This window comes from Camellia sinensis, chromosome 9 (assembly GCF_055761805.1).
Source record: "Camellia sinensis isolate YWXY chromosome 9, ASM5576180v1, whole genome shotgun sequence".
NCBI lineage: Eukaryota > Viridiplantae > Streptophyta > Magnoliopsida > Ericales > Theaceae > Camellia > Camellia sinensis.
This window is the reverse complement of record NC_138969.1, coordinates 107,512,125-107,535,560: the sequence shown is the minus strand read 5'-3', so window position 1 is coordinate 107,535,560 and position 23,436 is coordinate 107,512,125. Positions and strand designations below refer to the sequence as shown.

Genomic DNA, 23,436 nt, shown 5'->3' with positions numbered 1-23,436 from the left:
CTAAGGTGGTGAGAGAGGTTTGGGATGATTGTTTTGTGAAGTGGTCTTACTTGCCAGCTGTGGGGACGACTGGGGGTTTATTTATTGGGATAAGAGGGTGGTGGTTATAAGGGGGAGGAGGGAGGGGGTTTCCTGTATCTTGCTTGTTTCTATGTGTGGAAGACAATTTTCGGTAGGTGTTCACTGGCGTTATGGTCCGGTGCATAATTTAGAGCGAGGGGCTTTTCTGTCAGAATTGGAGAATGTTGCGTTGCATTGGTCAGATCCGTGAGGTGGCCATTAGAGAAGGTGGGGAGTAGCAGGGTTTTGGGATTGATGCGGGCGTTCTGTTTATTCATTGATGATGTGCACCTTATCGATTTGCCTTTTAAGGGAGGGAGTTTCACGTGGTTGAACGGACAACAGATGTCCCGGATTGATCGTTTTCTGGTTGCTACTGAGTGGGAGGAACATTTGTTCGAGGTGGCTTAGATTCGCCTTCCTCGACCAGTATTAGATCATTGGCTACTATTATTCGATAGTGGGGGTATTCGAGGTGGGCCAACACCGTTTCGCTTTGAGAATATGTGGCTGTAGTCAGAAGGCTTTGTGGATAAGGTCCACAGGTGGTGGAATAGCTGTGGTTAGTGGGACGCTAAGCTGTATGTTGGCTCAGAAATTAAAATTGCTTAAAGGAGACCTGAAACAGTGGAATAATGAGGTGTTTGGTCATTTGGAGGCTCAGAAAGTGGAAGTGGTAAATATTTTACAAGCGTTAGATGAGCAGGAAGTTTTTGGTGGGCTTCTAGGGGTGGATATTGCTAGACGAGAGGCGGCTAGGCAGGATTATGTTTGTTTAGCCCGAATGGAGGTGTGCTTCGGACAAAAATCTAGATGCCAGTGGTTGAAGAATGGTGACTAGAATACGAAGTTTTTTCATAGGTTGGCAAATAGTTATTGGCGGGTTAACCAGATTGTCAGGATACGAGTAGCTAGTCGAGATCTAAGTTCTAGTATGCTTGTGTTGGTGACTGGTCTCTACTCCCCATCTATAGTATGTACGTCTGTGTTGGTGAGCGGTACGCCGGCGGGTTTTTTTCCAGACTTATTGGGGTCTTAGACAAGGGGATCCGATGTCGCCATTGTTCTTTTAGTTATGGAGGCTTTCAATAGATTGCTATCGAGGGCAGTTTGTGAAGGTTTGCTGGAGGGTTTTTCAGTGGGCCCATTACCTGGGAGTGCTATTGGAGTATCTCACTTATTGTATGCGGATGATGCTTTTATCTTTTGTGATGTAGTAGTGGAGCAGTTGGGTTATTTGTGTTGTGCCCTAGTTTGCTTTGAGAGAGTGTTAGGCCTACGAGTCAATTTGGGCAAGTCTGAGTTGATTCCGGTTGGAGAGGCTGATCGGTTACCGACTTTGGCAGCAGTTCTGGGTTGTAAGCTCTCGGCTTTGCCGGTGCCCTATTTGGGCTTACCTTTGGGTTCCAGCTTCAAGGTTAAAGAGGCGTGGGATGGTGTAGTGGAGCAGGTGCAACGTTGGTTGGTGGGATGGAAGAGGCAATATTTGTCGAAAGGTGGGAGGTTGACTTTGATTAAGAGTGTGCTAAGTAGTATGCTGACTTACTTTTTGTCTTTGCATGCTATTCCTATATCGATGGCACAATGGTTGGAGAAGCTTTAGAGGGATTTCTTATGGGGGAGTTGGGGGGGGGGGGGAGGGAGGAGTTTAGGTATCATTTTGTGGCTTGGGATCGGGTTTGTTGTTCTAAGGAGGAGGGTGGTTTGGGGGTGCGGAGGTTGGTAACTTTTAATAGGGCGTTGTTAGGGAAGTGGTTTTGGCGATTTGCTTGGGAGCGGGATTGTCTTTGCTGAAGGGTGATTGCTACCAAATATCGTGTGGATAGTGGGGATTGGCGGACGAGGGATATGATTGGCTCTTATGTTCGGGGTGTATGGAAGGAGATATGGTTGGGAAGGGGGGAGTTTTGGGATAGGGTGAACTTTCGGGTGGGGATAGGTGTGAAGGTTTAGTTTTGGAAGGATAGGTGGTGTGGGGAGGTTGTGTTGGAGGAGCATTTCCCTTTGATTTGGGATTGCTTTGGATCTAAAGGTCATTGTTGCTGCTTGTTTGGGGGATGGGGATGTGGTGGTTTGGGAGATTAAGTTGCAGCGTCAAGTTTAGGATTGGGAAGTTGACCAGCTGGGGGAGTTGTTTAGCTTGCTGTTTGGGTTAGGTGTTACGGGTTGGGGAGAGGATATATTGGTTTGGTGTCTAGAGTACTAAAGGACAATTCTTTGTTTCGTCCTTTTATCGGAGTTTGGTGTGTGGGGGGGGGGGGGGGGGGGTTCCTTGGAGGAGCATTTGGGTACCGGGTGTTCCGTCTAGAGTGGTTTTCTTCTTATGGACGGCGGCACGACTTTGGGGTCTTGTGTGTTCTCTGTTCGGGATTGTTTGGGTGCAACCTAGTGGGTGTTGGAGATGTTGTGGATGGAGGCGGGTCTGGTTGTTGGTGCCATTTTGTTTGATGTCGCTGGGTTGGTTGGAGAGGAATTCCAAGAGATTTCTCATGATGTGTGGTGGGTAGAGAATCGTTTATTAGTTACTTTGTATAGTTGGTTGGAGAGAAGGGTGGATCCGGATTTATTTTCTTTTTTTAGACTTTTTGGATGATGTTATTGGTTAGGTGTTTGAGTTCTTTTTGATCTTTTGCATTCTTGTATTTTTTGCATTGTCTTGATGCTCTTTCCATAAAGTATTCTTATTTATCCAAAAAAAAAAAAAAAAAGAAAAAAAAAGAAGAAAACGAAGTTAATCAAAAGATTGGAGGTAAGCCCTAGGGTAGTAGGATCATATAGTCAAAGGGATTTTTCATTTTTATTCTAAGCTGTTTTTGAAGGATGAGATGGTTAGACCAGAGATTACAGGACTTGAGTGGGGGTCTATTGATTAGGTGTGTGCAAGTTGGTTAGAAAGACCTTTTGAAGAACTGGAGATTAGAGAAGCAGTTTTTGATTGTGAAAGGGCCAAAGGTTCAGGTCCGGATGGTTTTTCTATGGCTGTTTTCAAGATTGTTGGGAGGTTGTTAAAGGGGATTTATCAAGATTTTTTACGAAATTTCACGAGATGGGGGTGGTGAACTTGTGTTCAAATGCCACTTTTATCTAATTAATCCCTAAGGAGGAGGGAGCTATCGGAATTAGGGATTTTAGGCCCATTAGTTTGGTTACATCACTTCACAAGATTTTGGGAAAGGTTTTGTCAAAAAGGTTGAGGCCTTCTTTGGGGGCTACTGTTTCTCTAACACAAGGGGCCTTTGTGAAAGGAAGACATTTTAGATGTGGTTATGGTGGCAAATGAGGTGGTGGAGGAATATAGAAGTTTAGGGAAGGAGGGTCTTGTCTTTTAAGGCGGATTTTGAGAAAGCTTACGATCATGTGGATTGGCAGTTTTTGGACTTTGTAATGGATATGAAAGGTTATGGAGAGAGATGTGTTTGGCGACTTGTAATATGTCAGTGATAATCAATGGTAAATTAGGGGAGAGTTTTAAGGCTTCTCGAGGTTTAAGGCAGGGGGATCTTTTACCTCCTTTTCTTTTTATTTTGGAAGTAGATGTGTTAGGAAAGATGGTAGATAGGGCTAGAGAGGCTGTTTTGTTTGAGGGTTTACATGTTGGTAGAGATAGGATTAGCGTGACACATTTACAGTTTGTGGATGGTACTATTTTCTTTTCATCGGGGGATGAGAGACAAATGGGCAATCTTTTTTCAGTGTTGAAACTTTTTGGGTTGATCTCGGGTTGTAAGATTAATTTGGAAAACTGTGTGGCGGGTATTAATTTAGATTTTAATTAGCTTCAGTGAGTGGCCGCGCTTCTAGGATGTTGTATTTAGACACTCCCGATTAGATATTTGAGACTTACATTGGGAGGTAATCCAAGAAGTGAATTGTTTTGGAATCTAGTTGTGGAAAAGATAGGTAAGAGGTTAGAGGGGGGTGGAGTAGGGTTTACTTTCACGAGGGGGTAGGTACACTTTGATTAAGACAGTCCTAAGTTGTATCCCAATTTACTTTTTATCTTTGTTTAAGATTCCAGTCAAGGTGGCAAGATCTTTAGAAAAATTGATGTGGGATTTTCTTTGGGAAGGGAAGGATGAGGGCAAGGATCATTTGGTGAAATAGGAGAAAGTTTCCTGTCCTAAGTAAAAGGGGGGTTTGGCCATTGGTAATATTGTGGTTAGGAACATGGCTCTACTTGGTAAGTGGTTATAGAGATTCCTAATTGAGTGTGATTTATTATGGCATGCGGTTATTAGAAGCAAGCATGAGACTCATGTTAATGGTAAAAACTCATAGGTGGTCACTAGGGGTAATGGTTGCGCTCCTTGGAAGTCAATTTCTTAAATTTATCCAATCTGGCCCCTGTTCCTTTTTGTGAGGGTGGGTAAGGATCACTTAACTTCTTTTTGGGCCTTGGTGAATCCTTTGTTCAGAGGGATTCCACTTTTTCTGATTGCAGCAGATTGGGTGTCAGTTTATAATATGTAGTGTCACCTCGTCTATGGTCTTTTTTTTTTTTTTTTGGAATTTTCATTTTCTCCCACAGTTTTGTCTTTTTATTTCTTTCTTCTTTGTAGAGGATGTCTTATTCTCGCCTCTTTTTCTGGCTTTTAAAAAAATCTTTTTGTTGCTGATCAAAAAAAAAAAAAAAAATAAATAAATAAATAAATTGAATAAATAAATAAATAAAAACCTTTGGACCGGTGGTGGAAACAGGCAAGCTTTTTCTGTTCAAATTTTATATTTAATTGAGATATGTATATATATATGTAATATGTGTATAGTATATATATGTAAATACACCCATGTACATAGAAGTAGAATGACCAATATTTGTGTCATGATCTAGATACATCTATGACTACATTATAACTGAGCTAATATGTTTAAGACTCATCCAGACATCCCTAAGTGGTTTTAATAGGGATTCCAATATGCTTTTCATGTTCATGCTTCTCACTTAGTGGTACCTGAATCAATGAAAATACAACTTGTCGGAAGTTGACTCCAAATCTAGAGTAATCACTACATACACACCCCATCAGAGTAATTTGATAAGGGGATTATAACAAATAATTTGTCATGTTGATTGAATAACTCATTCATTTTTTTTCAGAATTCATAAAAATATAGACTCATTAACCTTTTATTGAAAGCCTTAACAAAGGTTTTATTTTCTTGAGCCACAAAAAACAGAAGTTTCTTAGTTCAAACGCAAATACTACCGTCCCAAATTCACCTAAGTTATGAATTAAACAAATCTTTAATGTTTTAACCAATAGAACCTCCTAAAACAGAGATTTATAGGTTTGATCTAAGCTAGTAATGGGTCATCACAAAATTTAACAAGAGAACAAGATTTATAAGTTAATTTCTTATTGAAGATAAGCAAAAAAACATAATGGGGAAAATAATATTGGGATATTAGAAAGAAATAATGTGAAGACTTTTCAAAGCCAAAAAGTTATTAAAAAAGCCAAAAAGCCAATAAACTATACAAAAAAGTCTAAGATTATTTTTTCTCCCTATTTTTTCGCACTTTTTTCCATAAATGGCCACCAAGTCATCCTAAACATACTAGTTTTATTACCTCATATTTTAGCCAAAAAATAAAAAATTACTAAAATAGCCTGCTCTCAAACAAGGCCTTTTAAAGGTACAAATTGCACGAATTATATTGAAACAATAAAATAAAAGAAGGGCTATAAAAAAATTAGAGGGGCATGATGAAATTTCAGAGCGGGTACATTTAAAAATTTTCTTTAAAATAATAGTTAGAGAGTAGTGTTTTTACAAGTTAGGAGAGCACCTGCTTGCTCCCTCTGTGGTTCTGCCATTGCTTTAGATTGTTCTAATATCTTTTGGTATTTTTTTTTTCTTTACAAATTGCAATCACCACCCATCCCCTCTTTTTTCTTTGTCACACAACAACACTAGTACAAGTGCATAATGATGTACATCAAAGAGCTTGGGAGATGATAGTCTAGCTAAGTAGAGGTGAATTTGTTATGTTATCCTGCAATGCTATTTAATATGATATCTACAATAGTTGATGGTAGCGCCATAAATGATCTTACAAATTATTTGCATTGTATTGAGAAATTCATTTTTCATAATTCTATTATTAGTTCTTTTTCCCCCCTTGTTTTATAGGGTTTTTCTTCACTTGATGACTGGGAGGACACTGAGGGGATTGTTGAATACATGCTTTCATCAAGTGAAGGGGAAGATAGTGATGGAGAAGTCATGCTAAATCCACTAACCGATGTTGATTTGCCTACAGCTAGAGAGCACTTTCCTACATCTAATGATACTTTGACTGTGACTGCCCATCGGCTTGCGATGATCAGGAGAGGACGTAGGAAAAGTAGGTAAGGGCATGTGCTTAGTTCTTAGTGATTGAGTTTGTCTATTTTGAATATTTTTTATGCTTTACGTGGAAATTTGCTCTTTATTTGATAGATTTGCAATTATTCTTCTCTTCTTCGGGGTTTATTCTGTTTTGTCTTGTTTGGCCATAAGTTTGTGGGGTAATAAATCAAGAGAGACCATAAAAGGTTCTGTTGAAATGAAAAATAGAGAGAAAATTAATTACATCAACGGAAGTCTAAAAATTCTAGCTTATTAAAGATCTTTTCAATTGACGGAGCAATATACAATACTTCAATTTGCATTTACGCAAAAGAGATCGTAAAAATATATTGGCAATCCTAATTGTTGTTCTTACTACAGAACTGTGTAGGCACTATGCTCATTGCAAATTTCAGCTTCGTTGAATTGAGATACCCCACTTGAATATTTGTTACTATTGTCAGAAAATAGGTTGTCGCGAACTACTTTATCTGACTCATATAATTTTCATTCTACAATAATATTATCTTCAATTTAGAGAAAGAGATAAGGGGGGCCATGGCCCTCCCCCAGTTTTTCAAAATTCTTTTATTACCCCTCTAGTTTATGAATATTTATACAAGTTATTAGGGCTGCAAATGAACCGAGCTATTCATGAACAAGCTCGGCTTGGCTTGGCTCGGCTCGGCTCGGCTCGGCCTGGCCGAGCTCGAGCTCATATAAGCCTGGCTTGTTTATCTTTATTTAAATTATATAATAAATATATTATTTATATATTAAATAATATATAAATATATATAAATAATAATATAAATACATTATTTATATATTAAATAATATAACTAATATTAAAAAAAAATTATCGAGCCGAGCCAAGCCGAGCCGAGCCGAGCTCGAGCTTCATTAATGTTAACTAGCCGAGCCGAGCCGAGCTTGAGCCCAGTTTTTTATCGAGCCGAGCTCGAGCTCAATAAACGAGCTCGATAAGTAAACGAGCCGAGCTCGAGCTTAGCAAAGCTTGGCTCGGCTCGATTCGTTTGTAGCCCTACAAGTTATATAGAATGGCCCCTCCTGAGCTTTTGAAAACTCTTTTATTGGTCCTTTTTGTTTCATTAGTATTCCTACAATATATATGGCATGACCCTGACTATTTCACATATTATGTAATAGCATAAATTGCATTGATTAGATATGTAAATGTTATTGGTATTTTTTAATTTTTTTTATTATAAAAATCAAAGCAGGTTTTTTTGTTTGTATAAATTATATCAACCAATAAAATGTCTTAAAATGTCAGTCTAATAAATTATACTAAGATCTTAATTATATCTCAAAAATTGTATAAAATAATTAGGATAAGTATTAACAAATCATTGACATAGATCTTTTTATTTTTTAATTTTTTTTTGTTTGTTTTTTGGGTGCTAATTTTTTTCACAAAGCTTATGTGTGAAATTATCACTTCTAAAAGCTTCTCTCTCTCTCTCTCTCTACAGTTACCTTGACCTCCCTTAAACAAAATTTCTAGTTTCGTCTTGATTTTCATAATCTAAAAATCCCATTTATGATAATTCTAATAGGAAATCATTTTTTGTTGTTGTCATCATCTTGGTTCTGTTTCTGATAAAACAAACAAAGCCTTAGAAAGAATAAAATATAGAATGATCGAGTTTTAGAAAACTTAGTGAAAATCAATGTGGGAGGTAAAAGAACATAGTATTATTAAAGATAAGAAAGCCAGTACTAGAAGTATGTATTACATACATGATATTTGTGGAGCTTTGTCTATCAAATTTTCGCAATTTTAATATACTCCTTTAGATAATAAATCGAATAACATTATTTCTATATGATATGCACATAAGATTTTTTATTATATTAGTAGTTTAATATGTTCTTGTCATACTCTTCTTTTAGAATTTGTTGTGTCAACTTGTCTATATCAGCTCCTCAAAAATTTGTGAATTGAAATCAAATCCCTAATTTTTTCTAGAGATGGCCATGGAGGAGTTATGCTTGCAAATTGAGAGTGATGAGTTGACCACTTTCATATCTTATGCAGGAGGAATTTTGCATATGTAGGCAATTAGGCATGAATATGGGATACTTTTGCATCATTTGATGTTTTTCCGTATGTACCTTATTTGGGTTGGGGGGGGGGGGGGGAATCTTCATATAATAAAGTGAATGAAAGTTGGATTGACTCTTCGTTTTGGAAGCAGGCAATGCCACGTGGCAAAATTTTAGGATCTCATAAGATAATGCTCATGTGCATCATATAATAAAGTGAATGAAAGTTGGATTGACTCTTTGTTTTGGAAGCAGACAGTGCCACGTGGCAAAATTTTAGCATCTCATAAGATAATGCTCTTGTGCATCATGTGTGGCTACCTTTTGGTGTAAAGGAATATATGAAATTGTAGTCTATATATTAATTGAATTATAAATGGTGTCGTAGAACCGTAGTTGATGTAAAAATATCTAAAAATGTTCAATTTCATAGGCCAATTATGTGCATCTATGATTTAGGGTTAAACTTAATTTCTTTTTTTTTTTTTGGTTTGTCCTCAGCACTAAAGTTGAGTTGGAGAGAATTCACAAGCTAAGATCCTTGAAGTGAAGTGTCTATCTTCTAAATAAAACTTGTACAAGCAGATAAGTGAGTTCATAATTGGTGGTAATTTATTAGAAGAAATGACTTGTGGCAATTCATTTCCAACAGATTTCCTGGTTGCCATGAAAACTTGAAGGTGGTTAGTCCTATATGTCTTGACTCGTTGATTTTCTGTTCAGACTCCGTCCAACACTTGGCATTTATGTCTTTATGAACCCATGATGGTCCTTGCATAAGTTGTTGCTACGTCTTTGCTATTTGCTACGCTTCTGTCCATCATTTTTTGTGCAAAATTCTTGTCCTTGCTATTCACATTGGCACCATAACCCAGCCCTTCTTTGTCCATCTGTCAACCTTTTTGTATGATGTTAGGTATAATCTTTGTTATTAGAATCGTACAATTCATGATTCGAATCATACGATATAATTCAATGTATAATTAATAGTATACAAATAGGTTGCATGAATTGCAAATAGTTGTGAACTATGAAGCACGGACACGGACACGGACACGGGAAGTGCCAAAAAATGGGGACACGGACACGGACACGGCGGGGGACACGGCGAATTTTTATTTTTTTTTATATATATTTTTATGTGTTATGTAGATTCGTATTACATTCATTCTAAATCAAAATTAACAAATACTAACATAGTACCATTAATTCAATAAATATAAGAGGCAAAAGATTCAACATCCAATCTTGTGTAATTCAATAAAATTAACAAACACTAACCCGACAAAAGTTACATTGAAAAGTATAATTCCCCCCTCTTGCATCAGATTTTTCTGATCTAGTCACATATTTCCATAGTGGCTTATCATCTTCAGCATCAAAGGCAGATTGTGTGTTATTGGCAGAATTTGAACTAGACTTTTTTTCTATAAATTAACATTAACATTAGAAGGATAAAAAAAAAAAAAAAAAAGAGTTTACATACTGTATATATGTATATATAAACCTATAATTTTTTTTTAAATACAGTTATATATATACATATATATAAACATATAAGTACAAAAAAAAAAAAAGAAAGTCTCCACATATATATATATATATATATAAACGTATAAACAAATAAAAATCAAAATAAAAAAAATCTTACATATAAATATATATATATATATAAACGTATAAAAAAAATAAAAATAAAAATAAAAATCAGACTCAATCTGAGTCGAAACCAGAGCAAAGAGAGAGAGAGCGAAAGAGAAAGAGAGACAAAGGCGAAAGAGAAAGAGACGACAGAGGCTTACCTTCGAAGACGACTGGATCGAAGGTCGAAGACGACTGGATGGACTGAAATAGAGATTGAGACGACTGGATCGGAGGTCTTCAACGGACTTTGGAGGGCCTCGATGGACATCGGAGGGTTGCGATTGAGAGAGAGAGGTTCGATTGACTTGAGAGGGCTTCGACTGAGAGAGACAAGGTCTTCGCAGGTCTGATTTTACTCCTTTACTCCCTCAGTTGTTCGATTAGGGCTTTGAACGTTGTTGTTGTTGTTTTTTTTTTTTTTTTTTACTTTTTAAATATTATACTTTGACCCCAAATAAATATAAAAAATTCAAAAAACAGCCCCGCCGTGTCCCATGGCGTGTCCAGATATGGACACGCGTGTCCCTGACGTGTCCCCGTGTCTCCAGAGTGTCCGCGTGTCGGACACTGCCACGACACCAATTTTGAAGTGTCCATGCTTCATAGGTTGTGAATTGAGGGTGAATTGTGAATCAATCAATTTTCGCTAAAATTGAATTTTAGCCTTCTTTTTTGCTTTTTTATTGTTTGAATTGAGATTGTTTTACTATACGCCATCTTTTGGTTTTCTCTCTCTATATTTACTCTCGAAGACTTAAATCCTAAGAGGGGAAAAAAAAATAACCTTCAATATTCTAGGCTCACATATTCAACTTTATCCAAGTGTTTGCACTTATAAACTGAATAAATCTTTTGAAGGCATCAAGTGAGATTTTTGAAAAGAAAAAAATGGAGATTTGTGTTTGTTTACTCCTATTGAGGTGAGTGTTTTTATTACTTTAGTTGTAAGAAGTTAATAACAATATATGTTTTTTTTTTCTTTTTCTAATGATTAGAGGGTTGTTTGTGATATACATAGATTGTGACTGTTTGACCTTTTGTTTTCTCTTTTCCTTTTGTTGTTTCCTTTGAGGACCACTTGTCTTCGTCATACTTTTTTTCTCTTCTAATATATTATTCTTCTTGTTGCTGATTAAAAAAAATAATGAAAACATTTACGTTGAGCTATATTGTTGCTTAGAAATTGAGAGTTTGTCTTTGTTAACTTTTTTTTTAATTTTTAATTTATTTATTAAGAATGGTTGATAAGAAATATCTAAAAGAGAAAAAACAACGGTGGTGATCCTCGTGTTAACTTCTTGATCATCATTCAAAACAAACATTTTCATTGATTTAAGTCTAAATATTTGTTGGACCTTCTAGTAGGATTCCAAAGGTTTTGGAAGGCTTTGAATGCCGTTGAATGCCTTCAGGAAGGCATTGGGTTACTATTGGAAGTTGCTGAAGTAACACCGTTTGGTTCTTTGTGAGCCAAGCATGGGACTTGTGATGCTAGGGGCATGTCCAACCCCTACATCTACTAAAGTATGTCGAGCGGATTTCTCAGGGGTGAAAAATGTTTGATCAACTATGAGCGAAAACGTTTGTGTCAGAGGGAGACCGGCTAATCCTTTGCTGGTGTTGGAGCGTGGACCTCGACGGAGGTTTGTTTTTAGGTCCACGGTCTTACGAGTTGATATTGGTGCTGTTACTAGAGGTCGCCGTTTGGTGTCAGTGGTGGAACGAGGACAGGGTCGACGCAGTGAGATAGTGCTGATTGGGGCTGAGATTAGGTGGTTAGTAGGACGATTTCGGCAGGCAGATGCGTTGGCGGACAGTGGTTTGTTTCTGGGTCGTGTGTCGGGTGGAAGCCGGAGTGTGGCAGTGTGACTGAGGCATGGTTATCAGAATCCCGATCCGGATCTTACGATCCTACGATCTTACGATCCATTTGAGTACAATCGATCTGGATCATGTAAAAAACTCTTTGTTGGTAGGATCTTTCGATCCTAGTAGTGGGATCTTATAGGATCATGGAATCCTGATCCGAATCCGATCCAATTTATAAGCCTTGTTTTGTATTGTATGACATATTTTGTTGTAAATTTTATGTTTATTGTCTAAATACTAATTTATGTCGTCAAAATAAATATTAAAAATTAAGTAGTATTGAATCAAATAGACTAAGAAAAACAAACTAGGAAACAAACATTCAAATATTGTGGTAATTTAAGAAAATTAAATAGTCGGAAAAACAAACTTAGCTTTAGCGGAGTCTAAGAAGGGTAAGATGATTGCAACTTTATCTCAATTTTTGGAGAAATTATTTTTGTGACTCAAATCCGCTCCACTAGGGATGCTAACGACAAACCTTATCATTCGACTAAGCTACTCTTTTGAGTTCTTAATCTATTTTCATTTCCAATATTGTTAAATATTTTTTCTTCACTTTTTATGCATTATTGTACATTGTAAAGTATTTTGTTATAGAATTCTTCTTCTTCTTCACCTTCTTTTTTGATAAAATACAGAACTTTTACCGTCGGGTTTTCTATTGCATAATATTATATGTACATTTTACATGGAGTATTATATTTTTCACAATATCTTCACGTCTTTTTAATAGAATATAAGTTTATTTTGTGTATACTTTATAAGAAATATTTATTTAAATTAAATTATTATGTAATTTGTCTTTTTCGGTAGGATCTTACGGTCCTCGATCTGATTCTACGATCCGATCCTATAAACACCTCCAACGATCTAATGTAGGATCCCGATTTTAACAACCTTGGGCTGAGGTTAGAGCAGGATGGGTGTGTGGTGTAGGTGGTCATGTCGTCGGGGTAACGTCATCAACAGATGTTCATTCTTGCGATGGATGGAGGTTGGGAAGGCTTGGTTTTGGTACTAGAGGGCTTCGATCTAGGTTGGGGGTGGATTAGCCGAAATCAGTCTTGGTGGTTGCCGAGTGGTAGGTTTCGGAATTGGCGGTCGGCGATGAGGATGCTGGTGCGAGATCAGGGCCATGGTTTCGTTTGTCAATTGCGGAGCTAGTTGGTGGGAGACGATCTCGGAACTACCTTTTTGGGTTAGTGGGTTCTAGATTGGGGCAGTGAATTTTGGGCCATGGCCAGCCTTTTGGGCTTGGGCCTATGGGGCTAAGTCATTTGCAATAGCGTAGTCGGGGGGCTGTGTTGTTGGGTCGAAATGTGAGGGGTGGGTGGCTTTATGGACTGGGCCATTCAAGTTTGGGTAAGAAAAGATTTGGGCCTGTCAGTGCAAGGCTGATTGGGCCAGTTGGGCGATCGACCCAACGATGGGGCTGTCGGCCTTTGGGTAGTTCTTCAGGGCCACCTGGTTTGCATCCATGAGGTTTGGCCCCACGTTTTGAACCCATTTGTTGAGGGAGGTCCGATTCGTTCTCATGTCGAAGCCAACTTGAACAGTCTGTTAGTCGGGTTTTCGAATCTTTGTCTGCAGTGTTTGGGTGTGGAGGTGAGGTGATTGTGAACGCCGATGGGATGGAGGGTGTTCAACCGTCTTTGGAGGAGATTCTATTGTCAGCCCATGAGGATAGGCTTTTTGTGTCTCCAGTTGAGCGGAATGAGGAATGAGGGAGGGTACCAAGATGGAGCTGTTGACTTGGTGTTGGGGGCTGACTATGGCTGTTGGGAGAGAGCAGGACAATTTACGAAGGGATCAACAGGTCAAACAGAGGGTGAGCCATCAGTGCTTCTGACACAGGCTCAGGATAGTCAGGTTTGGGCAGTGGTTCCGCTGTGGTGGGAGGATTTAGCGGATGATGTATTTGATGGTTTGGTTGTGTCAGGGAATGAGGACGCCTCAAACTCACTGCTTCTTCAGCCACTGGTAGTGTCACATGATAGGTTGGGTAGAGGAGTGTCTATTGATGGAGATTGCTTTGGGGCTTCGGAGCCTTCAACTTCGGAGGCTTTAGATTGGGTTTTGGGGGGAATTAGCGAGGTCAGTCGGTTGTTGGGGATTTCATTTGAGGGGCATGAGGTAAATGCTATGCAATTATTCTCGGCGATAGAAATGTCTTGGTGTGGTGGGATTCCATCAAAGGAAGTTGTTCAGAATGGGGTTCATCGTCAGAAGGGGGAACGGGAGTTGCGTAATCTGGAGTGTTCTATTAATTATGATAGTCGTTTGGGGGCGCAAAGGAAGAAGGTGCGGCCTGGAAAGGAGAAGCAACTTTTGTTGAAATGAGACTGAAGCTTTTATCATGGAATTTGGGTGGGTTGAATGACAGGGGGAAGCGTGTGGCGGTGGGAGCATTGTTGAGAAGTGTGAAAGCAGATGTGGTGTGTATTTAGGAGACCAAAATGGAGTGTCTGGGTAGGGATGTTATTCAGGAGATCGGGGGTGGTCGGTGTTTTGATTGGGTGTTCCTTCTGGCGGTAGGTGTGGTAGGAGGGGTTCTGGTATGTTGGGATAGTAGGGTGGTGGTGAGAGAGGAGTCCGAGGTTGGGGCTTTCTCAGTGTCCTGCTTGTTCAGATGTGTGGAGGATGGTTTTCGTTGGGCGTTTACAGGGGTGTATGGGCCGGTGCAGGGTGTGGAGAGGCGGATATTTTTAGGAGTTAGAGTGTGTTGCGTTTTGGTGGGAGACTCTGTGGTGTGTAGGGGGTGATTTTAATATGGTGAGATGGTCGGGTGAACGATCTCACGAGGGTCGTATATTGGGTGTGATGTAAAACTTCTCTGATTTGATTGATGAGTTGCATTTGGTGGATATGCCTTTACACGGGGGGACTATACATGGTCTCGGGGCCGGTTTTCTTCCCGGATTGATTGATTTTTGGTGACAGGAGATTGGGAGGAGCACTTTCCAGGGACGGTTCAACGTCAGTTGCCTAGGCCAATTTCTGATCATTGGTCAATTCTATTAGATGGTGGGGGTATTTGTAGGGGTCCTTCGCCCTTTCGTTTTGAGAACATGTGGCTCCGATCAGATGGTTTTGTGGATAGGGTGAAGTGTTAGTGGGAGGGATATGCTATGTTCAGTTCTCCAAGCCATAGGTTGGCGCAGAAGCTGAAATGTTTAAAGGCTGACTTGAAACACTGGAATAAAGAGGTCTTTGGTCTTTTGGATGGGCAGAAGGCCACGGTGTTGGCTCAATTACATTCTTTGGATGAGGTGGCAGTTCATACGGGTTTGGCGAAAGAGGAGATAGCTCAAAAGGAGCGTTTGCGGGCAAATTTTGTTCGAATTGCACTGATGGAGGTCTGTTTTAGGCAAAAGTCTAGGTGTTTGTGGTTGAAAGAAGGGGATCATAATACAAAGTTCTTTCATCGGATGGCAAATGCGCATCGCAGGGTGAATCAGATTGAGAAGATTCGGGTTAACGGGGTGGTGTTGACAATGCGGAGGAGGTTCAGAAGGGGATTGTCGGGTTTTATTTGCTCAAGAGGCCAGAGGAAGGTTGGCGTCCGGGGGTTGCTAGTTTGGATTTTGATATGCTTTCGGATTTTGATGGGTTGGAGCAGCCGTTTACAGAATAAGAGGTGGTGGGGGCTTTGAAGGGGATGGGTGGAGATAAGGCTCCTGGTCTGGATGGTTTTGGTCTGGATGGTTTTATAATGGCTTTTTTCCAGCACTATTGGGAGGTTGTCAAGGGGGATGTGATGGCAGTGGTACAGTTTGGGGAGAGTTTCAATGTGACTTTTGTTGCTTTGATTCCTAAGGTTGGAGGGGCTGAGGATATTCAGCAGTTTCGTCCTATTACTCTGTTGGGTAGTGTGTACAAGCTGCTGGCGAAAGTTTTGGCTAATAGGTTGCGGTTAAAGGTGGGGGAGGTAGCGTCCGAACCCCAGTATGCTTTTGTGGGTGGCCGTCAAATTTTAGATGCGGTTTTAGTGGCCAATGAATGTGTGGATTCACGGTTGCGGGAAGGTCAGCTTGATATTGTAAAGGCTTATGATAATGTCAGCTGGGTTTTTTGATGGCTGTTATGGAGCGGATGGGTTTTGGGAAAAGGTGGAGGTGGTGGGTTTGGTTTTGTATTTCGACGGTGCGGATGTCTGTATTAGTGAATGGGACACTGGTGGGTTATTTCCAGACGTTTAGAGGATTGCGGCAGGGGGATCCATTGTCCCCTTTGTTGTTTATTCTTGTCATGGAGGCGTTGAGTCGGTTGTTGTCTCGGGCGGTGCAGGAGGGCTTGTTGGAGGGTTTTATGGTGGTAGATGGGGTTGGTGTTTCTCACCTGTTGTATGCTGATGATGCTTTGATTTTCTATGGGGCTGATCCAAAGCAGTTAGGGTATCTGCGATGTGTCTTGTTATGTTTTGAGGTGGTCTCAGGTCTGAAGGTCAATTTGGCGAAGTTAGAGTTGATTCCAGTAGGAGAGGTGGCTCAACTTCCGTCTTTAGCAGCAATTTTAGGCTGTAAGGTGTCTCATTTGCCGGTATCTTATTTGGGGTTGCGTTTAGGGGCTCCTTATAAGGCGAAGGGGGTGTGGGATGGGGTGTTGGAAAGGGTTCAGCGACGGCTTGCAGGGTGGAAGAGGCAATATCTATCGAAAGGGGGGAGGCTAACTTTGGTGAAGAGTGTGTTGGGTAGTATTCCGACTTATTTTATGTCTGTGCATGTTATTCTTGTGTCGGTGGCTCGTCGGCTAGAAAAGTTACAGCGTGATTTTTTGTGGAGCAGTGATGGTGGAGAGCTTCGGTATCATCTCATTAATTGGGAGCAGGTCTGTTGCTCTAAGATGGCTGGGGGGTTGGGGATGCGTAGGATGTGTAGGTTTAATTTGGCTTTGTTGGGAAAGTGGTTGTGGAGGTTTTCTCAGGAACGAGATCACTTGTGGCGCAGGGTGGTGGCTTCCAAGTATGGGTTGGGGAGAGGAGAATGGTGTACTAAGGTGGTAAGGGATTCTTTTGGTTATGGGTTGTGGAAGGCGATTTGGTTGGGCAGGGTCTAGTTCTGGGATCGTGTCCAGTTTCGGGTGGGCAATGGAGTAAGGGTGCGTTTTTGGAAAGATAAGTGGTGTGGGGAGGTTACCTTGCTAGAGCATTTTCCTTTGATCTATCGTTTGGTGGTGGATCCCGATGTGCTGGTGGCGTCTTGCTTGGCTGCAAAGGGTGCGGGTTTGGTTTGGGATATTGTTCTTCGTCGTCATGTGCAGCATTGGGAGGTTGGGCAGTTGGTGGATTTGTTAGCCTCTCTATACGGGGTTCAAGTTAGGCGGGAAGGGGCGGATGTCTTGGTTTGGGGAGTTCTAGGGGCTAAAGGTGTTTTCTCAGTCTCATCTTTTTATTTGTCCTTTTGTGGTGGTGAAGGGGGGGTTTTCCCTTGGCGTTCTGTGTGGGTACCTCGTCTTCCTTCGAAAGTGGCTTTCTTTGCGTGGACAACAGCTTTTGGTAGGATCTTGACTATTGACAATCTTATCCGTCAGCATCATATCTTGGTTAATTGGTGTTGTATGTGTTGTGCGGGTGCGGAGACAGTGGACCATTTGCTGATTCATTGTTTGTTTGCTTCTCGTTTGTGGGTGCTTATTTTCTCTTTGTTTGGAGTGGTGTGGGTTCAGCTGAAGCAAGTCAGGGAGGTTCTTTGTTGTTGGGGGGGTGGCCGAGTGGGGCAGCGGCGGCGGAAGGCTTGGGCTTTAGCTCCTTTGTGTTTGATGTGGTTGCTTTGGCTGGAGCGGAGTCGTCGGATTTTTCAAGGAAGTGCTTTGTTCTTTTCTTGTTTCGAGACTCGGTTTTTGGGAGTTTTGTACAGCTGCATGTCGGGAAGGTGAATCCAGATTTATTTGTTATCTTAGATTTTGTTGATGATTTAGTAGGTTAGGTTCCTATTTTGAGGGGTTCGTTTTGTATTTTTTTAGCATCTTCTTGATGCTGTGGTAATAAAATTTATTAATCAAAAAAATATTTCATATTTGTAAGATACATCTAAGTGTTGTGATGCATTTTCCTATGTAATTTAGAAAAGTTGATTGAAACTTTTCGATTCGTGATTCAATTCTATTCGCAATTTGGTACAAGGACCTTTTGATGGGAAATTTGATTCACAGTTCGGGATAAGGCCCTTTTTATGGGAAATTCTATTTGCAAACTACAATTTATCTCAGTATGCACCAGTGTTTTTAAAGGCTCAAGGCGTACTAAGGCGCTGAAGGTCTCTCGGGGCCTAGGCGCAAGGCGAGGCGCGGGCTTTATTGAAGCAAGGCGCACAATCTTAGTAAAAAATAGATAAATTAACATAGACTAATCATTCACAGTACTAAGACAACTTTTTTTTTAAAACAAAAGCAATCAAGACAAAGGGTGTGGAAAATAAATTGAAAATAATTTGTAATTTCAGTGTAGTGCAATGCGTGATTAATTAATTATTTGTAATTTTTTTTCCTAATAGAGAGGAAAAAAATTGACCACCAATGTAATATAATTTGTAATTTCAGTCTAATATAATTTGGAATTTCAGTGTAAAATAATTACAAATAATTTATATTTTACCAACAGTGTAAAATAATTTATAATTTCAGTGTAATATAATTTATTTTTATTTTACATACATATATTTGTGTTTTTTTATTAATATGTATAAATATATATTATATAAGATATAAGATAATATATGCTTATATATAAGATATAGGTAAAACAGAGGCTAGCTAAGATAGAGAGAAGCCGAGAGAGAGAAAGAGAGAAGAGAGAAGAGAGAGAGAGACCGCGAGCTCGTGAGAGGCGAAGGTGAGAGAGATAGAGAGAGCGATCGAAGTCGAAGGGAGGTCAAGTCGTCGAAGTTGAGAAGACAAAGTCGACAGTAGGTCGTCGAAATCGAGAAGAAGAAGTCGGCGAAGTCGAAGGGAGGTCGTCGAAGTTGTCGCTGACCAGGTTTGTTCTCCTTTACTCCTCTTTCCTTTGTTCTCCTTTACTCTTCTTCTCTTTCATGTACTCTTCTTGTTGCCGTGTTGTATTACATGAGTTGTAATCCTAGTTGGAGCCTCTCCTACACAGATCACAGCTGTTAGATCAGATTCAAGAAGGAAAAAAAAAAAGCCCCTTAGGCTCGCTCCTTGCGCCTTGTTGCGCCTGGTCCAAGTCAGGTCCAAGGCGTGCGACTCTTCAAACGCACCTCGCCTGGGTCCCCTTCAGGCGCAATGGGTGCGCCTCATTGCACCTAGGCGTGCTTTTCACAACACTGAGTGGTGCTGTGGTTTCTAGGGTTTTAGAGTGGCTCTGATACCATGTTTATTTTGAAAAGAGAAAAGTTAGAGGTATGAGTGGTATCTCATTCGCTTTTATGTTAAATTATTACCATAATTACAAGAGCACCCTAAGGCATAAATAAAGATACTAAGGCCAAGTTTGGGAAGACTAAAAAAGTGCACTTTTTGTCTTTTTGGACTAAAAAATTGAGGTTGAAAATATGGATGTTTGGGTTAACTTTTTGACTTTTTATTAAAAAATGTGTAATAAAAAATTGTAAAAATTGATTTGTAGGGAAAAATTTGAATTGGGAGTTGTGCAGCCGTAATTGTTGACTTTTGGTGAATAGTGTTAACTTTTTAACTTTTTGAATAACTTTTTGGCTTTTTTGGAAGTACCCAAACTTGGCCTTAGATATACATAAGAATGAAATAGGAAATATTTCTAACACATTCCAACATTTCAGTCATGACAATCAATCACACAAAATACTCAACAAAAGAGTATGAATGTAGTAGAATCCTTGCAAATAGGAATTGCCCACACCAATTAGCACTTGCAACAATGAGTATAGACATTGGAACTAGTTCAATCAACAAGAATCCATGACTATAGAGACATAAGTGGGGAGAACCTATGTCTAGCAAACAGATTTGGAGCCAAATTCAACCAAAAACACAAACTCACCAGCACAAATCAACACTTTAAGATCAAACAGTCCTTGCTAGATAATTTTTGGCCCCTATTCAATAAGTTTTAGTAGGTAGAAACTGGAAAATAAAACAGCCAAATATGTCCAGTACCAAATAGAGGCCATAATTGAATCAATCATCAACCCAACAGTAGTAAATCAACCAAATAATAGCAAATAGCACCGTGGGAGTGTATTTCGGCTCCTAGAGATAGGATTTCAGCAAGTAGATCCAACAAAAACCAATCCCAAATTCAGATTTGAAGATTGACACCAAAAAACACGAAAACATTCGAAAATAGAAAACTCACATCAGGGATGATTAAAAAATTTCACAAAAATCACCAAAAATCTGAGAAGGAAATTTCGAATCCAAGGGTGAATGACCTATCCGTACAGTGCTTACCTCATGTTGACGTCATCGTACGGCTGATGACATCAGTACGTCTCGGTTACCTCCAATCGATCTCCAGAGTCTGTAGAAACCTTTCTAATGAAGAATTGATTGTTTTGATACCAAGTTAGAATGTAAAATGAAGGAATTTAGGGTTGGGATTGAGGAAGAAAAATAAGAAGAAGAAGAGAGGAGAGAGAAATTATATATATGTATATATATTGAATAATCATTATCCCTCATACATCAGCAAAATATATATACAAACCCTGACAAAGCAATATGACTATTGTACCCTCATTAACAAGAGAACAAAAATAAGTATTCTAACAATGACATTTTCAAAATTTTTTTCTTTAATCAAATAGTAGTCAGTGGGATTGCTCAAAGTTCCTATGAAAGTATATCCCCTCAAATAATGGAACCCCCGTTTTCCATTGCCATCTAAGCGGGGTGGCATTCTATAGCTGTGTTCCTGAGCAGCTGTCAGCATCATTGGCAAGTGATTATTGTAATTATTGATATATGCAGACATTCTGATACTTGACTGTTTTTTCTCATTTTTGTTTTTTGGTAGTTCATGAAGTTATGAATTCAGCAACCTGTTTATTATACTTAATATTATTGACATGGTACTGTGGAACATTTAAATTGCAGGATTAAATACGGAATGATAAACAATATTGGACTCATGACCTTCTTGACAACGCTTCTTTTATTTGTGGATTGGTGTGCATGGCGGATTGTCAGACTACCCTTGGAACCTTTTTATTTGACGCGGCCCTTTTGTATATCTGCAGTTGTAGTGTCTTGTGTAGGCTATGTCTGTGTCCCACTACTACACATTTTGAAGATTCACTCAATCATTAGGAAAGAAGGGCCTGCTAGGCACTCTTCTAAGAAGGGCATCCCCACAATGGGCGGGTTGTTTTTTGTACCAATTGGTATAATTGTTGCAGAAGTACTAGTTGGTTTTTCTTCCATTGAGGTTTCTGGTGCAGCAGCAGCAACTCTAGCTTTTGCTGCAATTGGGCTACTTGATGATATCTTAAGCCTCATCAAGAATCATAATAATGGTTTGTCTGCTTGGATGAGGATTCTTTTGGAGGTAAAGCATTTTTTTTTGCTTTTAATAGTTTTTTTGTTTTTTTGTTTTTGCTTCCTTTTACACGATTTAGAGACGATGGTTGTCAATATCTTGAGTAATCTTAAGTTGTGCTGCTTTACAGGTAGCCGTTGGATCATTGTTTTCGTTTTGGTTGGATAACACAAAGATTTCATCACCCTACAGCATGTATACCCTCTTGTAACTAATCTGTTCCACATTTGTCTGATGGTAACTCACATATCTATTCTTGTACAAGTTTTAAAGAGAAAGCCAGTGTTTAAAACTTAGAACTATACTAGTTTTTGCAATTTCACTAATCTGTTAGAAGTTAGTTTGATGGTTGAGCACTTCTACATTATTTCTTCTTTTTTAACTAATAATAATAATTTGATGGTTGAGCATTCTACGTAATAATAATTTAAACCCCTAAAACCCAATTACAACTATTATATATTTGCAGTCAATAAGAAAAAGCGACAAGGAAAAGACAAGATTATGCAAACCTCTGATTCTTCCAAACAATAAGTACCGCTAAGGATGTTTTGTGGCTTCTGATATTCTTGAGTTCTGTTTTTTATTTTATGTTTATTATTATTAATTTTTTTCCCTTTCCCATTTGGTAGTTTACTGTTCTGTGTTTGTGTGAGAGGTCTTGATTTTAACAGACTAAAATGCCATTTTGTAGTATCTTAATTGACATATTTTACCTGTCATATCTCAATGTTCATTACCTGTTGGGTGATAACGGAGTCAGCTTGTCTCACAAATTAAGTGGTGAGTTACTTGACCTTATATTACATTTTCTCGGAAGTGCCTAAAGGTGCCACAACTCTTGTACATTCGAAGCATGCTGTTTGTAGGTATTAGGTATGTTAGGTGATTGGTCGTAGACTTCTGGAAAGATGGTGGATACTTAAATGGCTAGAGATTGGTGGAGGTGGCGGAGGAGAGAACCAAAGCAGCCTTAGAGGGAGAGAAGGTGGCAGTGAGAGTCCTCAATCACCACAGCTGTAGCAGATGATAGCCAACATTATGATTGTGTTTGCATGGATACTCCCTTTTGTAGGCTCTAAGACCGTTGCAGGCCAACTCACCTATAGATGAGTGGCCAAGTCTCCTTGGTTTGATAGAGTAGGGGTATTAGGCCTATTGTTGGGTCCTATAATTCAGACCTTGGAGGGTGTATTATGGGAGCCACAATTGTAGGTATCATATCTCGGAGGGTGTATCATGGCATGATGTAGGTGGTAGGATATGATACCTCTCCCAAGGTGTCAGGTGTTGGGTCAATGTCCCTCTTTCTAATACTAGTCAAGGAGGAGTTGTCTTCACTTGGGGAGCAAATGAAGCAACCTTGATGAACCCTTTATCTTAGCCTCCAATTCATAAGCCTTTGATGATTACTAGTTGTGGATACCTATACCTTGCTTCTAGCTTAGGATGGCATGGTCATGGTCATGATAAGTGATCCTAACTACGGGGGTTTGCGCATAAGGAAGACATAAGCTAGTCAAGGTCTAGTTTATGTTGCTATCGAGTGGGAGTGACCGAGTGGAGGCATGCTCGGGCAAGCGATGCTCCTAGTAGCTCCTCGGCATATCCTATGGGAATGAGGAATGAAGGACCATGATCAAATGGAGGCTTGTCCTAGCTAGCGAGCCAAGGTGCTACCGAGTTATGACGTTTCTTAGTAGGCCATGACCAAGTAGGTGAACTTGGCTCTACCATGTAGTGTTGCGAGCTATGCGTTGGGCTTTTCATGCTTTGACTTGTTCATTTGGTGCTTTGGCGTACTGGGGTGGCAGGCGCTCTAGGCCATACTTGGTGGTATATATGCCCCAAATTAGGCTCGACATATAACACCAATTAGTTAGCTCAGGGATACATTATGTTGCTTTAGGAGCAAAGTTTTCAAAGGCTTTGTTGAGGCTCACCTAGCCTCGAGTCTAAGGTCAAATGCATCAACGCTTTAATTT

General features: G+C 39.6%; 1 protein-coding gene across 5 annotated transcripts in view; it reads left to right on the top strand.

Moving 5' to 3' along the window:
* Positions 1 to 23,436, top strand: part of TRANS11 (translocase 11) — a 69,809-nt gene that overhangs the window by 3,450 nt on the left and 42,923 nt on the right. For all 5 annotated transcript variants that reach the window (XR_014340166.1, XR_014340165.1, XR_014340167.1 and 2 more), the window contains exons 3-5: positions 6,196 to 6,413; positions 21,010 to 21,460; positions 21,582 to 21,646. Coding sequence is in view for 2 of the 5 variants with exons in the window: in XM_028254587.2 (XP_028110388.2) it covers positions 6,196 to 6,413; positions 21,010 to 21,460; positions 21,582 to 21,646 (734 nt within the window). In the remaining 3 variants the exon portion in view is untranslated. The remainder of the gene's footprint in view (positions 1 to 6,195; positions 6,414 to 21,009; positions 21,461 to 21,581; positions 21,647 to 23,436) is intronic.